This window comes from Bos taurus, chromosome 3, assembly GCF_002263795.3.
Source record: "Bos taurus isolate L1 Dominette 01449 registration number 42190680 breed Hereford chromosome 3, ARS-UCD2.0, whole genome shotgun sequence".
NCBI classification, from domain to species: domain Eukaryota; kingdom Metazoa; phylum Chordata; class Mammalia; order Artiodactyla; family Bovidae; genus Bos; species Bos taurus.
Window position 1 is genome coordinate 91,538,039 of NC_037330.1, and position 25,378 is coordinate 91,563,416.

Consider the following 25,378-nt stretch of genomic DNA (forward strand, 5'->3'; position numbering starts at 1 on the left):
CCTCTAGGAAGGAGGAAGCAAATAGCTGTAGACAAAAATACAACAGGTGACAGTAACTCAACGTGCAAAAAGATTTTCCCGCTTAAAAGGCATAAAATTCTAAATACGAAAACTGATATACTAAGTATGTCACAGGTCTCCATACTGCAAAGATCAGGAAACATGGCAAACTTTTTAGGGGTTCTAGAGGACCCTTAATTTGTAGGTCTTCATAAAAGATGGAGAAATAGGACCTGGCTTCCCTGGCCCCATCTCATCCCAAGGCATCTACAGGATCCCAACAGAGCGGGCCTCTGTTCATGAAGGCCCTCTCAGCATTCACACCTTACAATCACACGTGCAGCTGTGTATGTGTGCAGTGTGAGGCACACAGCTGCAGAACCATGTCACTGGATCGTTAGTCTTCAGGTCAGAGCTGGAGGCTGGTGGTTAACACAACTCGCAGTGAGTCCAAGGATGTCACAAGCAAGGCACAGGGTTCAGCAGCAAGAGAGCACAGTGAAGGCCTGCTAGGGCTCAGCGGTCTGACCCGAGAGGCTGAAGTTCAAGAAGGCAGCAGGTCCTCCCCAACCATGATGCAGGGAAGGCTTGTCCCTGGGGTGACAGGAATAAAGTGCTGGGTTCGAGGAGTAGACCTTGCTGATTCTAGTGTGCTGAACTCCAGGCTGAGGTGGGGGAGGGAGGAGGTCCAGGGAGCCTGGCGCCCACAGCATGGCCCAGTCACTTTACCTGGTGCACCTTTTTCCCCCGGAGATAATTCCTACAAAAACCAGAGGATCCTACACAGACCAAAAATGTTGGTGTCAGGGCTTTTACAAAGTACCTGCAGTGAACACAACAAAAGAGAGGGATAATTGAATTGCAATCTTAATCATCCATGGACTTTCCCAACAACAGTCAAGGTGAACCTTTAGATATGAGTCAACATTAAAACGCAAGTTTAGCACATTTATTTGCTTGGTTGTTTATAAGTCTGCAAATTAGCCTGACCCCCTCCCCCTTAGAACCTAGCCAGAACCTCTGGGCCAGTCCTCTGGGTGCTCTAGCATCATGTATGTTTATGGCTAAACATGAAATAAAATAAAAACATGCTTTCATTCCTTCATTCAACAGTACGTGCCCAGGTAAGCCAGGCCTTGTGCTGAAAAAAACAGATTAAACAACAAACAAAAGCCACTATCACTGTCTGGAGGAAGGGAGATAAATAATGACAGCGAGGTACAACTGTAGAAGCATTTCTGAGGTACAGTATTAGCCCAAAGAGACATAATTCCTCTACGGGAAAGGGAAATCAGGAAAGGTTTCTGGGAGCTGTCATGTCTCAGCTTGCATTAATTGGGAAAGGGGTCCTGATGGGCATGGGGGAGAAAAAGCCAGGAGGTGCGGGTCACTAGAGCTTTTGCTGTTGCTGGGCGTAAAGCTAATGGAGCAGGCATGCTGGACAGCAGGCAAGGCCTTGGACTCGGGTCCAGGGGTTTCTGCACCGTCCTGTGGGCCTGGATCTGGGCCAGAGGAGCCTGTGTTGTGGCCCAGCACCCAGTCCAGAGTTTGATGTCGCTGGTCTGAAGTTACTCTGTGCTGGGTGGTCTCTTGCCTACGCTAATCATTTAAAAAATAATGACTTCCAATGTATTTATACTTTCTCAGAAGCATGAAACTGGTTTTCCTCCATCAATCAGTCCGCTTTATATTTAAGATTTCTCTGCATTTTCTGGAAGATAAGGTAGAGTAGACCTCAGACCTTTAAAGAATTCTGGATAATTTGCTAACAATTGAGAAAATGAAGAGCTAAAAATCTGTCTATAAACTAGAAGGGTAATTTAGGGCTAGGAAAAAAAAAATGCTGCTAAGAGAAGTCATCAATCATATCTGAAGAAATCCTCACCTCCTCCCTGCCAGGCCAAAGCAGGAGCATCAAGACCAGCTAGACACTCACTGAGTCAGTCATCAATCACCAACTCCCATCCCAATCTACCTCCTAAACTTCAATCCACCCCTACTTCACATCTCACCACTGAACAGTACACTTAAGATCTGTACACTACTTGGTAGATTTTACCTAAATGCCCTCTAGGGCTCCACACACCATCGTCAGGATTCATGCTCCCTAGAGCATTCGAGGCTGCCACACACGGTCCTAACATGGTCCTCCAGCCTCATTTCCAACCCAACCACCATTTTCAAACCCAACCACCCTTAGCACACTGGACTCTACCTAAATCCAAGACATTTGCTTTGCTCAAAGCTCAGGGAAAAGTGGCCCAAGGGTCAACTATAAAGCTATTGAGGGCATAACCTTATAGTCCAGGAACCCCCAAAGCTAAGAGACAACTGCCAAATCCAACTGGCTCCCACCGCAACTGACCAAGGTGCCCTCTCACAGTAGACCGCCCCTTTCAGTGCATCAGAGCACGGACTCCTACTCTCTCCTACCTGAGGAATACGTAGTTAAGAGTTATTATCTTCATTTTAGAGATGAGCCAACAGACCCAGGGAGGCAGTATGGGCTTAGAGGCACACAGCCACTAAATGATGGTGTCTGACTTCAAGAGCCAATGCTCTTTCCATACGACAACATCAAGGGACACAGGCACAATTAACAGGAGGGCCATCCCAGCTGTTTTTGATACAAAAACCAGGCAGCAGTTTCTTTTTCAACGAGCCCCATTCACTTCCCCCTGAGGATGTCACGGCTGTGGTGCAATGGGCTGAGTCAGCACACTGCAACCTGTTTGGCCAAAAGCCTGGGCCAGTCTCCATGGGCTGCTGTCTCACAATTTTGCATCCAGGGCAAAAGGGAGGGGAGTACAAGGCCAGTGCTCAGCAGTGAAACGAGAACCTGGCTGTGTCCCTGGGATGGTGCCTGAGCATCCTTCTGGTCTACTCAGCCCCATGAAGGTGACTCACCTGGGGTGCTGCAGCACCTGCAGCAGGGTGCTACTGGGAGGCACGCAGTATAGTTCTGCCCTGTCCTCATCCTCAAAGTAGACCTGTAGGATGAACAGAGGAGCAGAAGTCAGACACCAGTAAAGGGCTTCAGCGACACTAGGCATGCTGAGGCCAAATCTGGGGAAATGTGTAAGAGATGGCAACTGTTGAGACTCAAATCCAGGCCTATGAGCCTTCCTTCCCTAACAATTCAGTCGTAGAGCCATTAGGTATGGCGAAAGGAAGCAGCAGTGGCCCAGAGCAGAGGAAGAGAGATGTCCACACAGGAGGCAGCCCTGGGCAGGTGTCAAAGCCCGGCCAGTGGAGATGTGCATTCTCACTGGGGACTGGCCAGCCAAGCAGGGTGAGAAGAGCAGCCACTCATGGCAGGGGGAGGCCTGCTGAGGGGAGTGAGGACCCATGCTGGATAAGACAGACAGTGCTGCAGGATGGTTGAGCCATGCAGGGCGATAGTGTATAAAGGATGAGGAGGGCACCATGCTGGGGCAGCAGGCTGATGCGGGAGTCAGTCCACATGAGCGGGGGAGGCTCCCCATGAGAGGGGATGCTGGTGGTGAGGGGAGGGGAATTAAATGCAGGGCAACCGATCCAACAAATATATTAATAATAATAGAAGCCACTGCAAAAATAGAGACAGAGTTGGTATAGGATTAGAATTGGAGATACCAGTGACAGATCATGTTTTTATACACACACACACATACACACATGCACACCAATGGAGCAGTGAGCATTCGCCTCCCCTCACCCCTGTACTTATGAGTATAGCTACTACACAGATCTTGACTTCTAAATACTATTTTATGCTAAAAAGAACCAAAGCTCCTTGGGAAAAATGGCTGACTCTAGAGCTAAGGCAAAAAAAAGCACAATTTGAGCCTCAAACACCTTGTAACACAAAGCAAGGAAGTGCTTTAAAAATGGAGACAAGTCCGAAGGACACAGAAGCAAATTTGAAGGAATTCCCACTGACCAAATCCAAAACACCTTGAGCATAATATAACCATAGTAATAGATTATAGCTCAATTAAAAAAATAAGAAACCATAAATCCACTGACATAAACGATGGTTTGATGAACAAGAAAATATGTGTATCATTTCTAAGTACCTCCCTATAAAATACTAACTCCAAGGGGGAAAAGAGTAACTTCATGCAGAATAGAAGCTTGTATACCCCTACCTCAATCAAGTGATGAAAGTGAACACCATCAGTAATGGGACACTTGAAATTATGATGTCTGACAGGATGCAACAAGAATATAGCACTGCTTCTGTGATATTCCAGTCAGATACACATCATCTAGGTCACAAAGACACACAAGACAAACCCACACTTTCCACAAAATAACTGGTCTATAACCTGCAAAAGTGGTTAAGATCAAGAAAGTTGACTAAAGACTGTGAAAATCTTCTGTAGCTCAAAGGAGACTAAAGAGACATAAGCACTAGATACAATACTATGTGGGATTCCTTCTGCTATAAAGAACATTACTGGTGATTGGCGGAGGGGATCAAGATGGCGGGAACAGGAAGATATGGAGCTCACTCCTACACACACAAACATCAAAAATACATCTACATATACAATAATTTCCACAGAAAACTAACTAGAAACTGGCAGAAGATCTCCTATACAACCAAACCTGCAAGAAAGATCTCCACATAATCAGGTAGGACAGGGGAAAAAATAAAAGCATCAGGCTGGGACTGGCACCACTGGAAGGGATCTGTAGTGAAGAGAAGTCCACATGGATGGACCCTCACCCTGAGGAGCCTGCGTGCCAGCTGGGAAATCCACTGACACAAAGAGAAGCCCAGACTGTACAAGTAAGCACATGTGCCGGCCTGCTGACAATCAGAACCGAGACAGACCTGCACTGGAGGCTGCCACCTCGATAGGCACTTCCCAATCCAAAGGACCAATACCCAGCCCCACTCACCCCACACCACAGCCTGGTGTGAGACTAGGGCACAGGTTCAGTCTAGCTGTGCAGACAGACTAGGGTGATGTGGTCTGAGTAGAACCACAGAGACTACTGTCAGTGTACACACCAGGGTGGTGGGTCAAACTGGGCAGACATGTCAGCATACGCACCAGGCATCACAAAGGCATACAGCGGCTAAGCACCGGTCTCAGGCAGACAGGCCCTGAGAGAGGACTTGACATAGCTACAGAGAGAGAGGCTGGAGGGCCTGGGATGTGACTTGGGGGAGATGCAGAATCCACTGTCAGTACCCACACAGCAGACGCTGTCCGCACACGCACTGGGCCATGCTGCAAGAACACACAGTGGCTAGGCGGTCAGGGCCTGCACGGTATCTGCAGGGATGGTTTCCCAACGGAAGCAGCCTAGTTCTGCCCACTCCACACGGCAACTGACTGTCAGATCTAGAGTGGACAGGTCCTGGGAGGGGTCTGCCACAGAGGCAGCCCAGGTCCCAGGTGGCACCACAGCCTCCTCAATTCCTGCAGCCACAACACCCTGACCCCCAACTCCAGCCTACTCCACACCACAGCCTTGCACTAGATCTGGGACAATCACAACAGAGAAAAGGAGGCGACCCTGGGCTGCTTCTGAGGGGAACGATGGTGGCGCTCAAGTTCACCGAGACTGCGTGGACTTTACTTGCTTCAGCAACCACCTTCTTTGGGGCAGGGCACACACTCAAGGGCAATGAAGCATGATCCATCCTGACCCTCGTGGCTTCTACCCCAACAACGGGGGAGCAGACCCTGCCCGGTAAGCCACGGAGCAGAGAGGAGGCCCCACCTCACATCCAAGGCAGCCTCTAGACACACCACACCACCAGCCACACCACCATCAAGGGGATGACAGCACACTCAAGAAGACGTGGCTGGCATCCATGCCCAAACAGCCCTCACACCAAAAATACTGGACACACTCTGAGCAGGGATGCTTTTTTAAGACCACAATAGGTAACTGTTTTCATAAATTCACAGAGATAGTGAAAGTGAAGTAAAATGAAAAAGCAGAGGGACTTCTCCCAGTTAGAATAGAACTCCCCTGAAAGAACAAATAATGAAACTGACCTCTCCAGTCTATTAGTCCTCAAGTTCAAAAAGGAGGTAATAAAAATGCTAAAGGAATTAAGAAAGATTATCAGTAAAAATGCTGATCACTGTAAAAAGGACTAGAAACTATAAACATGAATCAATCGAAATTAGACAACTCAATTGCTGAGACAAAAACCAACTCTATAAGTAATGAACAGCAGACTAAATATCACAGAAGAACAAATAAGTGATCTGGAAAACAGAATACTGAAAACCACCTGATCAGAACAGCAGACAGAAAGACAAATTTTAAAAAAAGAAGAAGAAAACAAAATGAGATCTACGGATTAATATAAAGCATGCCAACCTACACATAATAGGAGCTCCAGAAAGCAAAGAGAGAGAAAAGGAGACCAAAAATGTATTTGTAGAAATTATGGCAGAAGACTTCCCAAACCTAACAAAAAAAATAGATATCCAGGTACAGGAAACACAGATGGTTCCAAACAAGATGAACCCAAATAGATCCAGAACAAGACACAGCATAATTAAAACAGCAAAAGTTAAAGAGAAGATTCCAAAGTCAGCAAGAGAAAGACAAAGAGTCAGTTAAACAGGAATTTGTTTGCAGAAACACTGCAGTCCAGAGAGAGTGGCATGATATAGTCAAAGTCCTGAAGAGGAAAAATCCACAACCCTATCCGACAAAACTATCATTTACAATAGAAAGAAGGATAAATAATTTCTCAGACAGGCAAAACTAAAAGAATTCAGCGATACTGAGGGTCTTTAGTACTGAAAGGTCTTCTCTAAGTAAAAAAGCAGCAGAATCTATTGGAAAAGAAGATCACAATGCGAAAGGCAAATATTTAAAAGGATAGAAGATCATTTAAATAAGCCAGTACACAGATTATAAAACCAAAAAATTCTGTAAAAGCAATTAAAACTATAATAGCAAAAGGATAAACATGAAGATATAAAATAAATAGGACATAAAAATCACAAAATGTGGGGGAAGGGAGTATAAAGAAGAAAAGATCAAGTTGTATTCACTCCAGTCACAAGGACAGTTCAATGTACACCAATCAATCACTGTGATATATCACATTAACGAAAGGAAAGACAAAAGCTATGTGATAATCTCAACAGATACCAAAAAAGCATTTGACAAAATTCAACATCCACTCATGATAAAAACTCTCAAAAATGGGCTGAAGACCCAAACTGACATTTCTCCAAAGAAAACATACAGGTAGCCAACAGTGACATGAAACGATGCTCAACATTGCTAATTATTGTAGAAATGCAAATCAAAAACCACAGTGAGGTAACACCACACACCAGTCAGAATGGCCATCGTTAAAAAGTCTACAAATAGATGCTGGAGAGGATGTAGAGAAAAGGGAACCCTCCTACACTGTTGGTGGGAATGTAAATTGGTGCACCCACTATGGAAAGCAGTATGGAGGTTCCTTAAAAAGCTAATAGTTACAATATGATCCAGCAACCCCACTCCTGGGTATATATTCAGAGAAAACTCTAACTTGAAAAGACACATGTATCCCAATGTTCAAGGCAGCACAATTTATAATAGCCAAGAATGGAAACAACCCAAGTGCCCACCAAGAAATGACTGGCTTAAGAGGATGTTATATATATACACAATGGAATGTTACTCAGCCATAAAAAAAATTGCCTTTTGCAGCAACATGGATGGACCTAGAAAATATTATACTTAGTGAAGTAAGTCAGACAAAGGAAAATATTATATGGTATCATTACGTGTGGAATCTAAAAAATAATACAGGGACTTCCCCAGCGGTATAATGGAAGACTCTGTGCTTCCACTGCAGGGGGTACAGGTTCAATCCCTGGTCAGGGACCTGAGATACCACATACCATGTGGTGTGGCCAAAAAAATTAAAACAAAAAAATAAAAATGAATCTACATGTAAAATAGAAAGAGACTCACAGACACAGAAAACAAACATTACCACCAAAGGGGAAAGAGGTGGAGGATAAATTAGGAGTATGGGATTAACAGATACAAACTTCTATACATAAAATACATAAGTAACAAAGATTTACTGTATAGTACAGAGAACTATTTTCAATAGCTCATAGTAACATATAATGGAAAATAATCTGGAAAAAATATAACTGAATCACTTTACTGTATACTTGAGAAACTAACACAATACTGTAAATCAACTATACTTCAACTAAAAGAAAATTTTTTAATTAGTAGTACATGCAAAAAAAAAAAAAAGTGTTTCTGGGGGCTGGGGGGGGAAATCTGTGAAAACTAATGGAGTCTGAGGATTAGCTGGTACTAGTGTATCGAAGTTAATTTTCTGATTCTGATGATTTATTGGGATCATGAAAGAAAACATCCTTGTGTGTAGGAAACACACTTGAGTCTTCAGAGGTGATGGGGCATCAGTTGACATCTTACCCTCAAACAGAAGACAAATTTCTTTGTTCCGTAAGTTGTGATTTTTTTTTTCAAAGTTGCAACAGTGGAATGTTAGCCTTAAAAACAGTAAGATTCTGACCCATGCTACATCATGATAAATCTTAAAGACATTACACCAAGTAAATTAAGCCAGATAAAAAAGGACAAATACTCTATGACTCCACTTATATGAGGCACCTAGAGTAGATCCATTCAGGGACAGCGAGGAGGAACAGAGTTCCTGTACATCAGTTCAGGATGATGAAAACAGAGACAGATGGTGGTAACAGTTGTACAATGTGGATGCACTTAATGCTACTGAACCGTACACTTTGAAATGTTTAAAAAGGTAAATTTTATGTGTTTTATATTTTCCCACAATTTTTTTTTAAAGGCAGTGAAACCTTGCTCCACCCCAATTCCCCCAACCCCAATTCTCATAGAGCGACAAAAGAAAACTTCCTTACCTCTAAATTATCAGGGCAGTATTTTTGGTCTAAATCCCAAGAGGGTGTTTCACCAAACATCACCATTAGATGATCAATAAACCTAAGGAGATATAACATGTACTTTCTGGTATCAGTAACTCATAATCTTGTTTTCCCACATCCCATCCCCTGGACACCAATTCACGGACATATCAAGAATGTATAAATCATGAAATGCAGGCCTAATCCATTTTGACAACAGTGCCCAAAATACGTGAATCATTTGTCCCATTATGACATATAGTTCTCTTTAACTGACAGGATTAACAACATTCTGAGCCACAGTCTAACCATTAACTGAAACCACATGTTAAAATCACTAGTTACGTGTTTTCTAATAAACATACCCTTCAGTTTTATCCATGTACTACCTCCAATACTTCCATCTCTCACAAGAGACAACCCCCAGTGCTTGACAAACACTGTACTGTGGTGTTAGTATGAGAGTGAGACCATATCTCTCACTGCAAAGCTTCTTAATGAAAGGAGAAATCAGCTATGGGTTAGAGAGATTACGCTAAACCAGACTGTGTAATAAAACTCTCTAGAACTATTCTCTTCCCTCCTCACCCAAAATTCTACCTGTCCATCCTGCCGAAAGAACAGGGAAGAGCATGCAAGCACCAGAGAAGGCTCTCGGGGACGGAAGTTACCTGGAATCCTCGTGAAAAGCAGAGACCAAGTCTGACTGGGCATGCTCGGGGTACAGAAAAAGCACAGGCCAGCTCAGTCTTCCCTGGTCGTCCACACCCAGCCTGGCTCCACAGGGGTTCTCAGAGCCGAGCCCATGCAGGACAAGCTCACTGAGACCTTCTGACGCTGAGTCTTCATCCTCTCCAGCAGCTTCAGCGACTAGCCTAATGTTCCTAGCCTGGATGAAAGCAAAAACAAACATGTTATGTGAGAAGGATGCAAACTCACTTCACGAAAACAGGGAAAACTGTAACACTACAAGCTCTGAGAAGGCCAGCTCTACACATGATTCGTCTTTATTATCCCTGACACCTGCTGAACTCACCTTTACCAGCCGTCTACCACAAGCGAGACTCTTGTCACAGACATGAACTAGACATGGTAATAAGTCCAACATAAGGGAAGAAGTAAAGCTGTGGAACTGCAGACCGTGAATAATTAATTCAGCCTGGAGGCTGGAGGTGACTGGGCAATGCTAGGTCTTGAACAATGACTCTGAAAGGGAGAAGAATTGAGGCGCATGGGGAGTGGAAGGGCACTCTACCTCAGGCAAGGAACAGCATGTGCAAAGGTATTAAAAAACACAGAGTGGCATGTACAAAAATGGCAAACGTTTCAGCTTGGCTGGGACGCGGGATACCAAAAATCATACATACACTGACTTAATCTTGGGTCTGTCATAGAAAGAAGGATCAATCAAAGGTCTGAATGGTAGAGTCACCTCTTACGTATGCTGCGGGAGTTTCCTAAGGCTAGCCCACAAGGGAAAAATGACATGCAATCAAAACTACCTTGATGGTATCTCCTATACCAGGGATTTGCAAACTTCCCCTGAAAGGGTCAGATTAAGAAAAATTTTAGGTTTTGTGGGCCAGATGGTCTCTGTGGATATTACTCAACTCTGCCACTGTAGTGTGAAAAGTCATCGTAAGACACAAATAGGCAGGGCCATGAGCCACTGGCTGCAGCTTGCTGACCCAGCTTTAAACCACTAAAATACAATATAGATAGCTTTGGGTATATTACTCTTTAGAGAAGTTCTCAAGTACAATGAAGTTTCAGATGCAGAGTTAAAGGAGAGTACCAAAATAATGTCTGTATGCCAATGTCTAGGCATTCTACTACTCTACATTTGAGAAAATGACCAAATCTCTCTGGAGTTATTCCCTTCTGTTTAATCTATTAAAATGTTAACAGATTTTCTGTTGTAGGGCAGGACTAGTGGAGTGCATCTTAGTACTGTGAAGTTCTCAAAGCCAACAAATAATTTTAAGGAGGTACATAATTTAACTCAACAAAGAATGAAATCAAGAACCAAACTCATAGCCAGTATCACCTCCCCTGTGAAGCCAAGGCCCAATAAGTGACTTGTGAAAGCAAGATTTGGATCAGACTTTTCCTACATTTATTTAAAATGTAGGAAAGAGAGGGAAGGCGAGGTGGAATTTTGTGTTATTGTGACAGTTAGTAGAGCTACATGCTAAAATCACTTTCTCAGGACGCAGTATAGCACGGGACTAACACAAGGACCTGGCTCTGACGTGCACTAGCGGGTAAGGCTTCTCTGAGACTACGTGCAATAAGAAGGAACACGACGACCCACCTCAGAAGGCTACTGTGAAGATTAGATAATGATTAACCCATAGCAACTATTCAGTACATGTTACCTGAAACCAACACATGCATACAATTGAGACAGCTGACTGAACTCAGGGGGTCTGACTTGTCACACTGCTTCACCAAAAGCAGAAAGAAAATGAACAACTCATTCAGGTAAAGCATCCCCAGAAAGGTTCCCGATCAACTTCATGATGAGTGAATTCTGCAAGACCATAGGGCGAAAGTTTGAGAACTCACCTTGATGGCCTGGAGTAAAGCCTCATTCTGATCCTGCTGCTTCTTTTCTTTGAGCTTTGCTTTCCTTACATCCCTCTGTTCAGTTCGCTGAAAATGAAAAATTCAGATGCATCAGCTCTAGGGAACTTGCCTCCTCTCCTCTTCTGTTACTCTAGCCTGACCCTAAATAGCTATCTCTTGTCTCTATTCAACTCTGGCTCCTATATATCAAGGAACACCACTGGCTGGATTCAGTTCAATAAACATTTAAGAAGCACATGTCTGGGTGCTAGGCCCAGTGGCAGCAGTAATGTCAAAAACCTACCCAGGAACTCACAGTCCACTGAAGGGACAGACACATGACAAGTTCTAGTGTTAGCCTGCAGTACAGCTGAGTGCTATGAAACACAGAGGAGGGCGTGATGACTGATTCTGCCCCACGGAGGTGGGTTTAGACAGAAACCAGACGAAAGAGAAAGGGCATTCTGGAAAGAGGAGCTGACATAAGGGCCAATGGGGCGTTAAAACTTCTCTGTTATAGATGGAGTACAGGAAAACACACCGGGAAAAACCCAGGCCAAGAACATATCAGAGACCCTGCCCTGGGCCAAAAACTTATCACAGACTCTGCCTTTTGCACAATTACAGCTCAGGAGAGAAAAATACCACCATCTACTTCATCTGCCAGAACTATAACTCAGATTTCCTTTTCCTACTAGTCTGCCCAAAACCAGCTGATCCTACTCCAACCCTCAGGACTGTGATTAATAGGGGCCAACTTTTTCTCTAAAGGGTCAGACAGTAAGTACTTTAGGCTTTACAAACCATGCACATGTTCAAGCTAAAAGGTCTCCAGTCTCATCTGTTTGTACGTCTATGTGTACATTATGCATATAAGATGTCTCTATGGAAAATATTATCAAAATTAAATGTATAAGAAAGCTCTACTTAACAGACTTAAAAGTAAACACAAATTAACTTTTTCTAAATATAATGGAAACTGGCCAGAATGAATTTCAGATTCACATGATCTTGGAAATATTCAATATTAAATTATATGTGATAATAAAGCTAGCTTAAGCTTGTTGGTTTAACCAATGTAAACATGTCTCACTTATTGTACTTTAGGTTAACCAAGTTCATGTTACTTCTGTTGCAGAGTCTGTTAGCAATTGTTCACTGAAAAAAAAAAAAAAGCATAACCTAAAAAGGTGAGATTTGTTTTATTTGCAAGACTTGCCGAGGACTTAAACCTGGGAGACAGCCTCTCACATAGGTCTAGGAACTGCTCTGAAAAGTTAAGGGAAGACTTCCCTGGTGGTACAGTGGCTGGGAACCCACCTGGCAAATCAGGGGACAAGGGTTTGATCCCTGGTCCCACACGCCACAACTACTGGAGCCCCCGCAACCAGAGCATGTGGTTTTGTCCTAGAGCTGACTGTTTCTAGATGAAAAATAAGGAACTAATATGGATACAGAAGTTGTGAGATTTGAAAAAGGGAACCTTGAAAAAGAAGTTTTGTACACAGTCAGGCTGGAATTAAATTAGGTAAATTTAATTTACCAAATTAAAATTACTAATAGTAATATGGGACAGGACTTAGTTCCTCTATTGAGAGAACAAAGTTTTCTTGGAATACTGCTTTTGCTAATAGACTGTATGAGTTATGAGTTTCTTTGCTTTGCATGCTAAGTCGCTTCAGTTGTGTCCAACTCTTTGCAACCTCATGGACTGGAGCCCACGAGGCTCCTCTGTCCGTGGGATTCTCCAGGCAAGAATACTAGAGTGGGTTGCCATTTCCTCCTCTAGGGGATCTTCCTGACACAGGGATCAAACCCAGGTCCCCTGCATCTCCTGCGTTGGCAGGTGGATGCTTTACCACTGAGCCTCTTGGGAAGCAGAGGCAATAGCTCAGAACATTCATACAGGACCTTCTAGATTCCCAGAAATACACTGGAGCTTTTCAAAGACCCTACAGAATCTCATTCCCCAGCTTGTCCTTTTAAGTTTTCTGGTAAGCCTATTACTTGCCTCAACTGTTTAACACTGCCTCAGGCAGATGAAATCTTACATAATTGCCTCAAATCATATTTAACAAATGGCTCCAATCCCAACCCTCTGTGAAAAAGCTTTTCATACTGGGATAGTTTCAAGATGCCTCAAATAAAAACAACTTGTGAGTAGGGTCCTCTAGAAGGTCAAATAATGACAATCTTCTGGCAATGGGGCTTAATACTGTTCTGCCTCCTCTGGTGGCTACCAGGATGGTCATTTTCACCATAATTGTGGGCTGTTGGCTTTCAAGGCTACTATGGACCTTGGGAGAGACGCAATGGGATAGGGCAAGGTAAAATGCCACAAAGCTTGCTGTTCTTAAGAAGGTTCAGCCATTATTTTTGAATAACCACTACCCATATTGCTGCAAGGCTTTGGTTCATTTCAGAGTTATGCTTTTGGGCCCTAAATCTCCCTTTAATTACACTTGTGCTGCAGGACATAACGCTTCCATTTAGGTCCATAGAGGAAAACAATAGAATGGGAAAGACTAGAGATCTCGTCAAGAAAATGAGAGATACCAAGGGAATATTTAATGTAAAGATAGGCTCAATAAAGGACAGAAATGGTATGGACCTAACAGAAGCAGAAGATATTAAGAAGAGGTGGCAAGAATACACAGAAGAACTGTACAAAAAAGATCTTCACGACCCAGATAATCACGAAGGTGTGATCACTCACACTCACCTAGAGCCAGACATCCTGGAATGTGAAGTCAGGTGGGCCTTAGGAAGCATCACTACAAACAAAGCTAGTGGAAGTGATGAAATTCCAGTTGAGCTATTTCAAATTCTAAAAGATGATGCTGTGAAAGTGCTGCACTCAATATGTCAGCAAATTTGGAAAACTCAGCAATGGCCACAGGACTGGAAAAGGTCAGTTTTCATTCCAATCCCAAAGAAAGGTAATGCCAAAGAATGCTCAAACTACTGCACAATTGCACTCATCTCACACGCTAGTAAAGTAATGCTCAAAATTCTCCAAGCCAGGCTTCAGCAATATGTGAACCGTGAACTTCCAGATGTTCAAGCTGGTTTTAGAAAAGGCAGAGGAACCAGAGATCAAATTGCCAACATCTGCTGGATCATCGTAAAAGCAAGAGAGTTCCAGAAAAACATCTATTTCTGCTTTCTTGACTATGCCAAAGCCTTTGACTGTGTGGATCACAATAAACTGGAAAATTCTGAAAGAGATGGGAATACCAGACCACCTGACCTGCCTCCTGAGAAATCTATATACAGGTCAGGAAGCAACAGTTAGAACTGGACATGGAATAACAGACTGGTTCCAAATAGGAAAAGGAGTACGTCAAGACTGTATATTGTCACCCTGCTTATTTAACTTATATGCAGAGTACATCATGAGAAACACTGGGCTAGAGGAAACACTAGCTGGAATCAAGATTGCTAGGAGAAATATCAATAACCTCAGATATGCAGATGACACCACCCTTGTGGCAGAAAGTGAAGAAGAACTAAAGACCCTCTTGATGAAAGTGAAAGAGGAGAGTGAAAAGGTTGGCTTAAAGCTCAACATTCAGAAAACTAAGATCATGGCATGTGGTCCCATCACTTCGAAATAGATGGGGCAACAGTGGAAACAGTGGCTGACTTTATTTTTCTGGGCTCCAAAATCACTGCAGATGGTGACTGCAGCCATAAAATTAAAAGATGCTTGCTCCCTGGAAGGAAAGTTATGACCAACCTAGACAGCATATTCAAAAGCAGAGACATTACTTTGCCAACAAAGGTCCGTCTAGTCAAGGCTATGGTTTTTTCCAGTGGTCATGTATGGATGTGAGAGTTGGACTATAAAGAAAGCTGAGTGCCGAAGAATTGATGCTTTTGAACTGTGGTGTTGGAGAAAACTCTTGAGAGTCCCTTGGACTGCAAGGAGATCCAACCAGTCCATTCTGAAGGAGAACAGTCCTGGGTGTTCATTGGAGGGACTGATGTTAAAGCTGAAACTCCAATACTTTGGCCACCTGATGCACAGAGCTGACTCATTGGAAAAGACCCTGATGCTGGGAAAGGTTGGGGGCAGGAGAAGAAAGGGACGACAGAGGATGAGATGGTTGGATGGCATCACCGACACAATGGACATGGGTTTGGGTGGACTCCGGAGTTGGTGATAGACAGGGAGGCCAGGCGTGCTGTGGTTCATGGGGTCGCAAACAGTCGGACACGACTGAGCAACTGAACTGAAGGGCTCGTCTGCAGATAGGCTTGGCAATGGCCTTCCACAGTAGCCTTCTAGATACTCTCTCCTGTATAAGCCACTTTTAGAAATTCTGGCCATACTTAGTTGCCCAGGCTCAAAATTCTGTTCCTGAACCATGTGGATCCATACCTCTACTTTTGTAGACATGACCAGAATAATCTGACTAAAACTTATCCCTGTTCAGGGCCAGCTCTAGGCTCCCATGGTACTGAAAATTCCCATTTCATAGTGTAAGCAATGAAGAGAGACCCAGACCAAGAATCAAGAGAACTGAAGTCTAGTTATGGAACAAACATGTGAGACAGTATTGCAGAGGACTAAGACTGTAGACTCTGGAGCCAGACTGCCTGACTGAAGCCCAGCTTCACCAGCTATGTGACTTTCTGATCTCTCTGCTTTAGCTTCCTTACTAGTGCAAAGTGAATCAGAATCGTGCCTACCTTATAGGACTATGTGTGATTTAGACAGATTCATATCAGTAAAATTTTTAACTAGAACTTGGAACATACATACAGTAAGTGCTAATGTTGAGTTTTTTTTGGTAGTGATGGTCTGTTATTACTATTGTTTCTAATCATCACTTTTGCTGTTATGTATCAGAAATGTCACATTTCATCAGCAAATTAAAGATGTCTTAATGTTGGAAGTTACACAGCATTATAGAAGCCTAGGGCTTCCATGATGCCTCCGTGGTAAAGAACTCGCCTGCCAATGCAGGCGACACCGGTTTGATCCCTTGGTTGGGAAGATCCCCTGGAAAAGAAATGGTGAGCCAGTCCAGTATTTTTGCCTGGGAAAGCCCATGGACAGAGGAGCCTGGCAGGCTACAGTCCATGAGGTCACAAAAGAACTGGACAGGACTCAGCAACTAAACAACAACGAACAAACAGAAGCCTAACATCCCAGCTGTTTAACTGTCTTTCCCTCCTCTTTCAATAGTTACACTCAGTGTGCAGACTAGACTATGCCACTGGTCTATTTATTCAAATCATAATAGTCACAAATTTATCAAGTACTATATATTCCTCCTTACCTCTATCGTGTTATAATTACTTATTTACTTCTCTGTATCCTCTAGAGCCTCATGGGTAGGGACTGATTCGGGGTTGTGTCTGTTGTTGTATTCTTCTTTTTTTAGCCATACCGCATGACTTGTGGGATCTTAGTTCCCCCACCAGGGATTGAATCCGGGCCCTCAGCAGTGAAACCACAAAGTCCTAACCACTGGATGACCAGGGAATTCCCTGGGTTTTGTTTTAAAGAAAAATTATACAATTGGACCCAAGATCCACTCTGGGAGATGCTAATTAATTTTGCCACCAACCTTCAACTTGTCTGCTTTAGCCCTCAGGTCCAGAAGCTTCTTCTCTGTGGCATCTATCTGCAGCCCCTCATCGCACCAGTTCACAGCCTCGACATAGTTTTTCAGTTCCAAATGGCAAGAGGCACCTGTAGAACCCAGCACCCTTAGTATCCGGGGACAAGATGCATGGAAAGAGCCATCCTTGCACATGACCCCCAACTTCAACCAGCTACCAGCCAGTAGCCTGAAGTTCTGGGAAATGGATGATAAAGTCCCTTTTAGTGCATTCCCCAGACAAGGAACACTGTTTCTTGTATTTTAGATCAGAAAGGTTTCTAGGTCCCATTCAGCTCAAAACTCTCTTTCTGGTATTAAGGACTCTTAAAGTAGGGAAGGCTACAGCTTAGTGGCAAAGAACATGGTCTTTGGAATCAGAGAGATCTGGGCTGGAAATCTAGCTGTCATTAACCAACTAAACTGGAGAAGGCAATGGCACCCCACTCCAATACTCTTGCCTGGAAAATCTCATGGACAGAGGAGCCTGGTAGGCTGCAGTCTATGGGGTCGCTAAGAGTCAGACATGACTGAGCGACTTCACTTTCACGCATTGGAGAAGGAAATGGCAACCCACTCCAGTGCTCTTGCCTGGAGATTCCCAGGGACGGTGGAGCCTGGTGGGCTGCCGTCTATGGGGTCGCACAGAGTCGGACACAACTGAATGGACTCAGCAGCAGCAGCAGCAACCAACTAAACATTAGACAGTGGACTGAGTATCCCTGAGCTTTAGGCTGCTCATCTATAAATGAGAAGAATAAAGTCCATCTCAGATGACTTTAAATGGAGAGAGAAAGCAGAATTTGCCTCAGTCACTCACAAAAGCAATGGCAAAACCAAATATGTTAGGTATCTCCTAAAGCTGTTCTTGATGGCTACCAGTTTAAGCTGCTACTGCTGCTAAGTCACTTCAGTCGTGTCCGACTGCGTGACCCCATAGACGGCAGCCCACCAGGCTCCCCCATCCCTGGGATTCTCCAGGCAAGAACACTGGAGTGGGTTGCCATTTCCTTCTCCAATGCATGAAAGTGAAAAGTGAAAGTGAAGTCGCTCAGTGGTGTCTGACTCTTAGCGACCCCATGGACTGCAGCCTACCAGGCTCCTCCATCCGTGGGATTTTCCAGGCAAAGTACTGGAGTGGGGTGCCATTGCCTTCTCCAACCAATTTAAGCTACCTCTCCTTTAATCAATCGTGTTTTTCCTCCAGTTAGCCTCTGGGCTTTCTACAGAATTTAAAAACATCTGAACTAAAAAAATTTAAATGTCAACAGAATTCAACCTCGGCTTTCAGAGACAGAATGGGTTTCTTGCCAATGCCACACAGTAAGGTAAAAACGACAATTCAAGCAAGCTACAGACTTCCAGCCTGTAGCCAATTCCACATGACTATACACAATGTATTTGCCCATCTTCTTTCCCTATAGCTGAAGGGCCTAGATCTACATAAACTCCCTAACCATGATTACATAAGCATAATTTGAATAAAGCATTTTAAGTTGGTCCATCGGGATATAGAGATTAATATGTAATGAAAATTAAAGTTTACAAAGCACCACTGAGCTTCCCAAAGAAAAGGTGAAGTATGCAAGTAATAAAAGCAAATGATTACATACAAAGGTCAGACCAGGACAGAAGAAATAATCTGGGAACATCTGAACATTAGAGTTATCAGCAAAAGTCCTATAACTTATCTTTTAATTAACAATAACATGGCATTTGAAGATCTTGTCTTTCAATCAGCTAATTTGGAAAAAAAATTAGAATGCGGCTTTTAGAACTGCTTTAATTAATTTTATTCTTTATTAATTTAAAATGTGGAGTTTCAATTTCTCTACCAATTCTTAAAACACAGAGGGTTGAATTAATATCCAGAGAATTCTTTTAAAAATGGCATGTTGCTGCTGATAACGACTTAATACTAAGACTGCAAAAATAAGGTAACTTCATTAGTATCTTAGCACTTTAAAATACTTCTGGTGTTGCGCGTGCCCACTTTCCATGGTGACAGTCACACTGTAGCTCTACAGGACTTACCTCTTATTATGGCTTTGAGGTGGCAGGGTTTTAGCTTTCTGGCAGCCGTCACATCATTGAGAGAAGAACGAAAATTGCCTGACAAAACACCATTCAGTAAACGAGAAAACAAGTTTTGAGATCAGATTATTTCCAAAATTTTGCATGCAGAAACAAAAACACTCTTGGACAATCTTAGAGAAATATAAATCAGAGCAACTGTTTATAGAAAAAAAATTGTTATGCTCATCAAGCACCTCAGAAATGTTTAGAATAGCAGGCAACCCACCAAACAACTATAAATAGCTAGTAAGCACATGGAAAAATGCTCAAAATCACTACTAATTAGAGAAATTAAGATTAACATGAAACTGAAAATTAAAAACAGGTAATACCCAATATTGGTGAAGATATGGTGAAAGGGCATTCTGAGAGTAAACCAAGAGAGCAAACTGGCGCGCGTATTGTATATTCACTTTGACCCAACAATACTCTTCAAAGAACTGATCCTTAAAAAGGCTTGCAAAAAAATGAAAAAATGCTTGCAAAAAATGTCCAATGACAAATGTAAAAGCATGTGAGCTGCTGCATTATTTTTAATTGTGAAAAGATAAAGATAACCTAAATACCCTCAATTTAGTAATGATGAAATAAATTATAGTAAATCCATACTACCGAATACAGCTATTAAAGGAGTAAGATACATCTGTATGTAAAAGGCATGACAGGATGTCTTTCCTACATTGTTTTAAGTGGTGGGTCAACGTGTACAGAAGCCGATCTTTATAAAACAAAAAACCAATCTAAATATACAGGCACATGTACACACATACATGTGTAATTGCATTAAAAAGGAAAAAAAAAAGTGTGCAATCATGAACACTGGTTATCCAACCTAGGAGGCAAGAGGTGACTTTCACTCTCTAGTTTATACTGTGAGTATTACTAACAGTTTGGTATATATTTATTAATTTCACTTCTAAAGCTCTAGCCCAGGAGTCAGCAAAATTTTTCTCTAAAGGGACATATAGTAAATATTTCAGACTTTACAGGCTACATATGGTCTGTTACACATTCTTTGTTTCATAATCCTTTAAAAAAACACTTTTAGCTCACAGGAGATCAGGGACCCAGATGTGGCCTGAGTCACAGTCTGCCAAATCCTGCTTTAGCCTAAATAATCAGAATTATCAGAAAATTTTTATCACTAACTTTGTTCATTTTTGCATTACTTAAAAAAGCCTAAAAGCAGCTATATACTCAACAACAGCAGTATAGTAAAACAAATAGTTTAAACACTGGTATGTCCATATGACAGAGAAGGCAATGGCACCCCACTCCAATACTCTTGCCTGGAAAATCCCATGGACAGAGGAGCCCAGTGGGCTGCAGTCCATGGGGTCCAGAAGAGTCAGACACGACTGAATGACTTCACTTTCACTTTTCACTTTCATGCACTGGAAAAGGAAATGGCAACCCACTCCAGTGTTCTTGCCTGGAGAATCCCAGGGACGGTGGAGCCTGGTGGGCTGCCGTCTATGGGGTCTCGCAGAGTCGGACACGACTGAATCGACTTAGCAGCAGCAGCACCATGTCCATATGATGCAACTTCAGTATTCACAAATAATTTAATGACAGGTGAAATTGTTTACATTATAAAATTAAGTGAAAACTGAACACAGAATTGGAACAACAGCATGATCTTATTTGTGGAAAAAATACATAAAGAGAAATCCAAAAACTTCTGCTTAAAGGTAGTAGACTGAACATATGCATTTCAACCCCTATCACTTGACAAAAAAAAAAAAAAAGCCATTAATACAGAGACAAGAATGAGAAAATGGAACACATTTTAAAGCTGGAGAACAAAGAGACACAGGCTAAATGACTAATTAGGCTTGAGACAACTGAAGTCTAAGCCAGTAGAGGGAAAATTCAAAGCTACCAAGTATATTGAAAAGCCTACAAAGTACCCAGTACTAAAGAATCAACAGCAGCAGGTACCTCTGTAAGAGTGGACAAAGGCGTCTTTGTTTAGTGTTTTCTGAGGCAAACTTGACTTTGAATCCTAATTCTGGCACTGCATACTCTTAGGGCATTTTACACATTTATTACATTTTACTACAGTTTCTTACTCTGTTAACTAGGGATAAACCTGTTAACCTTATTTACCATACATAGTTGCTATGAACTCAAGAGGGATAAAAAATGTGAAAGTGGTTTGTAAGCCATACCAGTGACATCATTTAAGAAATCTCTTGATTATTATGCATTTGCTCCTCTGGTATCGCAAATACCTGTTTTGTTTTGTTTTTCTTGCAAGGTGCTTTTGGTCTTACTAGGCCCATATGTCAGAGAAAGCAATGGCACCCCACTCCAGTACTCTTGCGTGGAGAATCCCAGGGACGGGGGAGCCTGATGGGCTGCCATCTACAGGGTTGCACAGAGTCGGACACGACTGAAGCGACTTAGCAGCAACAGCAGCAGTAGCAGCAGGCCTATCTGTAACATTCTTTAGTTCCCCAAAGAAAGGAACTATGTAGCTCTTACTCACAGTGCAGTGCCTAGCACATAGTAAATGCTTTGTATTTACTGTTTGAATAGGTAAATGAATGAAACTCCTTTAAGGAAAAGTCAGGTCTTACTCATTTCTATGATGCCAGTGCCTAGCACAGAACAAGAACTCAGTGTGCTGAATGAAGACAATGTATTCCTCTAGAAGTAAGAAGACTGGGTTTCTAGTCCAGAGTCTGGCACTAACCAAAGGGGTTCTTCTCTACGCCTATGTAACATGAGGGGGCTGGTTGGCTCAAATAATCTCCAAAATTCTATACCACTTTTACTTTTTAAAATTTTATAATCAAACAGGTTAAAGAAGAAAAAAAATTGGAGCAGATTATGACTGGAAAGAAACTCTGCTCCAAAGGTGATGAGTCCCAGTAGACCTATCCCAGCTAGACTTTAAGGCTTATTGTCTACCAGTCCCTCAGAAAAGGCTGAAGTCATTCCCAGGTCCTCTCTAAAACTGTGTGATAAGAAACAAGGGTTTAATATGCCTAAGATTAGATACCAACAATGATGTCACCCAAATAATCAGTTGTTTCCCAAAGTCATGTCTGCAGAACAGTCCTGCATATTCCTAAGTGTTACTTGAAAAGGAGGCTCACAAAACCTGAGAATCACAGGATAAGGTTCTCTGCTGTAGGTTTTCTCAGTGTTAACATACTAACGTGCACTGCAAATCACCAAAGCAGCAGCAGCACTGTCCAATTTTACTTGTCCAAGGAACGTTTTACTTCAAAGGGCCCACACACTACTGAGAAATTCTCCCTTGGATTAACACAGTTTCTCTCACACAAAGAACTTTATCACCTTAATCCTTCTAGCATCCTTGAGAGGAGGCCAGGGGAAAAAAAAAAGAAAAAACTTACTTTCGAGAGAGAAGAGGCATCTGGGCTCAAAAATTCCAAATCATACCAACTCATGTATTAAGGTATTTGATGTTACTCATTTGGCTCAAACAGAAAGAATTATACAATCTATCTGACATCCCTTTTGACCAATCTACCTGGAAGATCAAAGTTCAGTTAAAGTAAGCTATCTTAGGTTTCTAGGATAAACAGCTCCTTTTCCTCTGACACTCTCAAACCCTCCCCACTAGCCATCATGTAATAGTTTGTTATAAGTTAATCTTTTAGAAAGTACTAAATAATAGAATAAATTACCTAGATAGTATTGTGCTGCTGCCCGATTGGTATAAAGAACAGCATTCAAATCAGGGTCTGCACATTTCTTCTTTAATCCTTCAGTGTATGAAATAACAGCTTTCTTGTAGTCTTTTTCTTTAAAGTAATCATTGCCTTCGTCTTTGTAAGTCCTGGCCTGATCTGCAAAAAAGAGAAGAAAAAAATCACTATTCCCTATTTTTTAAAGGGCTCATTAAAAATCTAAATCACACAATAATGTAATGACAAACCAAAAAGAACCAATAGGGAAAGAAAACTCAAAAATGAATGCTATAAAACTGGGTATCAATATGGAGAAATAAAGTCACATGTACTTAACTACAATCAATTCTAAATATCTTAGAAAGTAGATTATTAAGTGCTCACACACACCAAAAAAAGCATAAAGGAAAAAAGTACACTTATCTCTTGAAGAAAGGGCTTTAATTACAGAAGAAATGGGGGGAAATCACACTACTGTTTTTTAATATGTTGTTTGAGTCCCTTGAATGCAAATTCCCCTCCTCACTTTAGCAAAAGCCTAGAAAATTGTTACAATTCAGTTCAAATTTCCCACTCATTGAAAGCCCACTTCTACACCACCCCCTCCCCCTGCCCCCCACCTTTGGTGTTCCAACAGCACCCACAACACCTTGGCACTTATCACACAGGTTTGTCTTTAGCAGAGTTGAGCTATCCACTGGAGTGTGACCTTTGAGGGCAGTCTCATTCCTTCCTGTATCCTGGTGCCTAGTATTTAGTAGGTATACAAAGAAGTATATGTGGAATAAACGTGACAAGTTAGCTCCGGCTAACTACTGCTGTAATCTATCAAAACCTTTCTGACTCACACTTTATCTCAATTTAATGGAGGAGCTTAGAGAGTCACTGAAGATACCTTCTGGAGATCGCTCTTCATCAAAAATAATTGACTGCAGGCAGGCCAAGTCAGGATTCTCCAGGGGATCAATTTCTGATGGCGAGTTCTTCATAAACAGAGGAATCTTTTCAAATTCCTGGAGGTTGTTAAGAGAAGAATGAACTATACGAATAAAATTTCCACTGAGTAGACCCAATTCCAGGTCTCCACATCAAAGTTTTTTCTCACTCATCATAATTTGCAAATCCTCATGACATCTCTTCCTCCCCGGCCTCAGTGTCCCACCTGTAAAATAAAGAGTGCTGCTGCTAAGTCGCTTCAGTCGTGTCCGACTCTGTGCGACCCCAGAGACGGCAGCCCACCAGGCTTCCCTGTCCCTGGGATTCTCCAGGCAAGAACACTGGAGTGGGTTGCCATTTCCTGCTCCAATGCATGAAAGTGAAAAGTGAAAGTGAAGTAGCTCAGTCGTGTCCGACTCCTAGCGACCCCGTGGACTGCAGCCCACCAGGCCCCTCCGTCCATGGGATTTTCCAGGCAAGAGTACTGGAGTAGGGTGCCACTGCCTTCTCCAAATAAGAGTGCAGAATACCTAAAGACCCTTCAGTTCTCACATTCTTACAAGAGCGGCAGTAACTACCAAGCGAGTTGAGCACTCGTTTGTTCCTGGCACTTCACCCACCCTCTCACTTTAGCTTCGCCAACCATCCTAAGAGATTAGTGCTCCAGTCGGAGGAATTATACACATAAGAGGACGGTCTCAGGTAAGCTCTGCACTCACAAGTTTCTGACTCCAAAACCTGAACACCTAAACATACTGCCAGCTTAAGAAGACCCTTAAAGCTTCGGGGCCGATTTTTTACACGCAAGTAGAAACCACCTATCCACTGGCAGCGCCAAACCTTGGCGGTAGAGCGCCTCAGCGCCCGGGAGGCCCCAGGAGCTGGGACGACGCCCACGCACGCACGTGCTGAGACCCCGGGCCCGCCCACCTCTTCCCACTGGCTCTCGTGGAAGCCGCCACGATAAGGCTGACTCTGGAACTTTTCCAAGAATGAGTCCATGCCGTCGTCCAAAGTGGCGCCCGGCTCCTGCTGCTCCATGTGTGTCCCCGGTGATCCAGCCATCGCCCTGGATCACCGAGATCCGTACGGCAGCTTCCGGCGGCGCGGGTGGCCCCCTCTCAATCTTCCGGGCGGCGCCGGCGTGCTGCTTCCGGCTTGCTGGAGGCGTGGCCGACCCGACTCCACCCCTCCCCCGGGAAACGCCTACCCTGCCGCGCACTTTCGAATACTTTCGGGACGGTGGATGAGCCCTGCACCCCACAATAGCGCATTATCACTTAATTCACTGGTTTATTTAACCAGTCAGCACGTTTTCTAAGCTCCTTTCTTGTGCCAGTCCTGTTGTAGTCGCTGGGTATACAGTGCTGGGCAAAGCAAGTAAAATCCCTGCCCTCTAGGAGTTGATAAGGTAGAGGAGAGAAAGTGAAAGTGTTAGTCCCGCAGTGGTGGTCCGACGCTTTGTGGACCCCATGGACTAGGCCTGCCAAGCTCCTCTATCCATGGAATTCTCCGGGCAGTAATACTGGAGTGGGTAGCCATTTCCTCCCCCAGGGGATCTTCCCGACCCAGGGATTGAACCTGGGTCTACTGCATTGCAGACAGATTCTGTACTATCTGAGCCACCAGG

At 43.1% G+C, this 25,378-nt stretch overlaps 1 protein-coding gene across 1 annotated transcript; it reads right to left on the bottom strand.

The window, feature by feature from the left end:
• Window positions 1-77: 77 nt before the first annotated feature.
• Window positions 78-24,816, bottom strand: TTC4 (tetratricopeptide repeat domain 4). Its single transcript, NM_001015554.1, is given in 10 exon segments — window positions 78-823; window positions 2,908-2,990; window positions 8,889-8,970; window positions 9,563-9,780; window positions 11,460-11,546; window positions 17,039-17,163; window positions 19,106-19,183; window positions 22,810-22,971; window positions 23,708-23,825; window positions 24,679-24,816. Coding segments are annotated over 10 exon segments (1,191 nt in total). The 5' UTR covers window positions 24,814-24,816; the 3' UTR covers window positions 78-720.
• Between the last annotated feature and the right edge of the window lie 562 nt (window positions 24,817-25,378).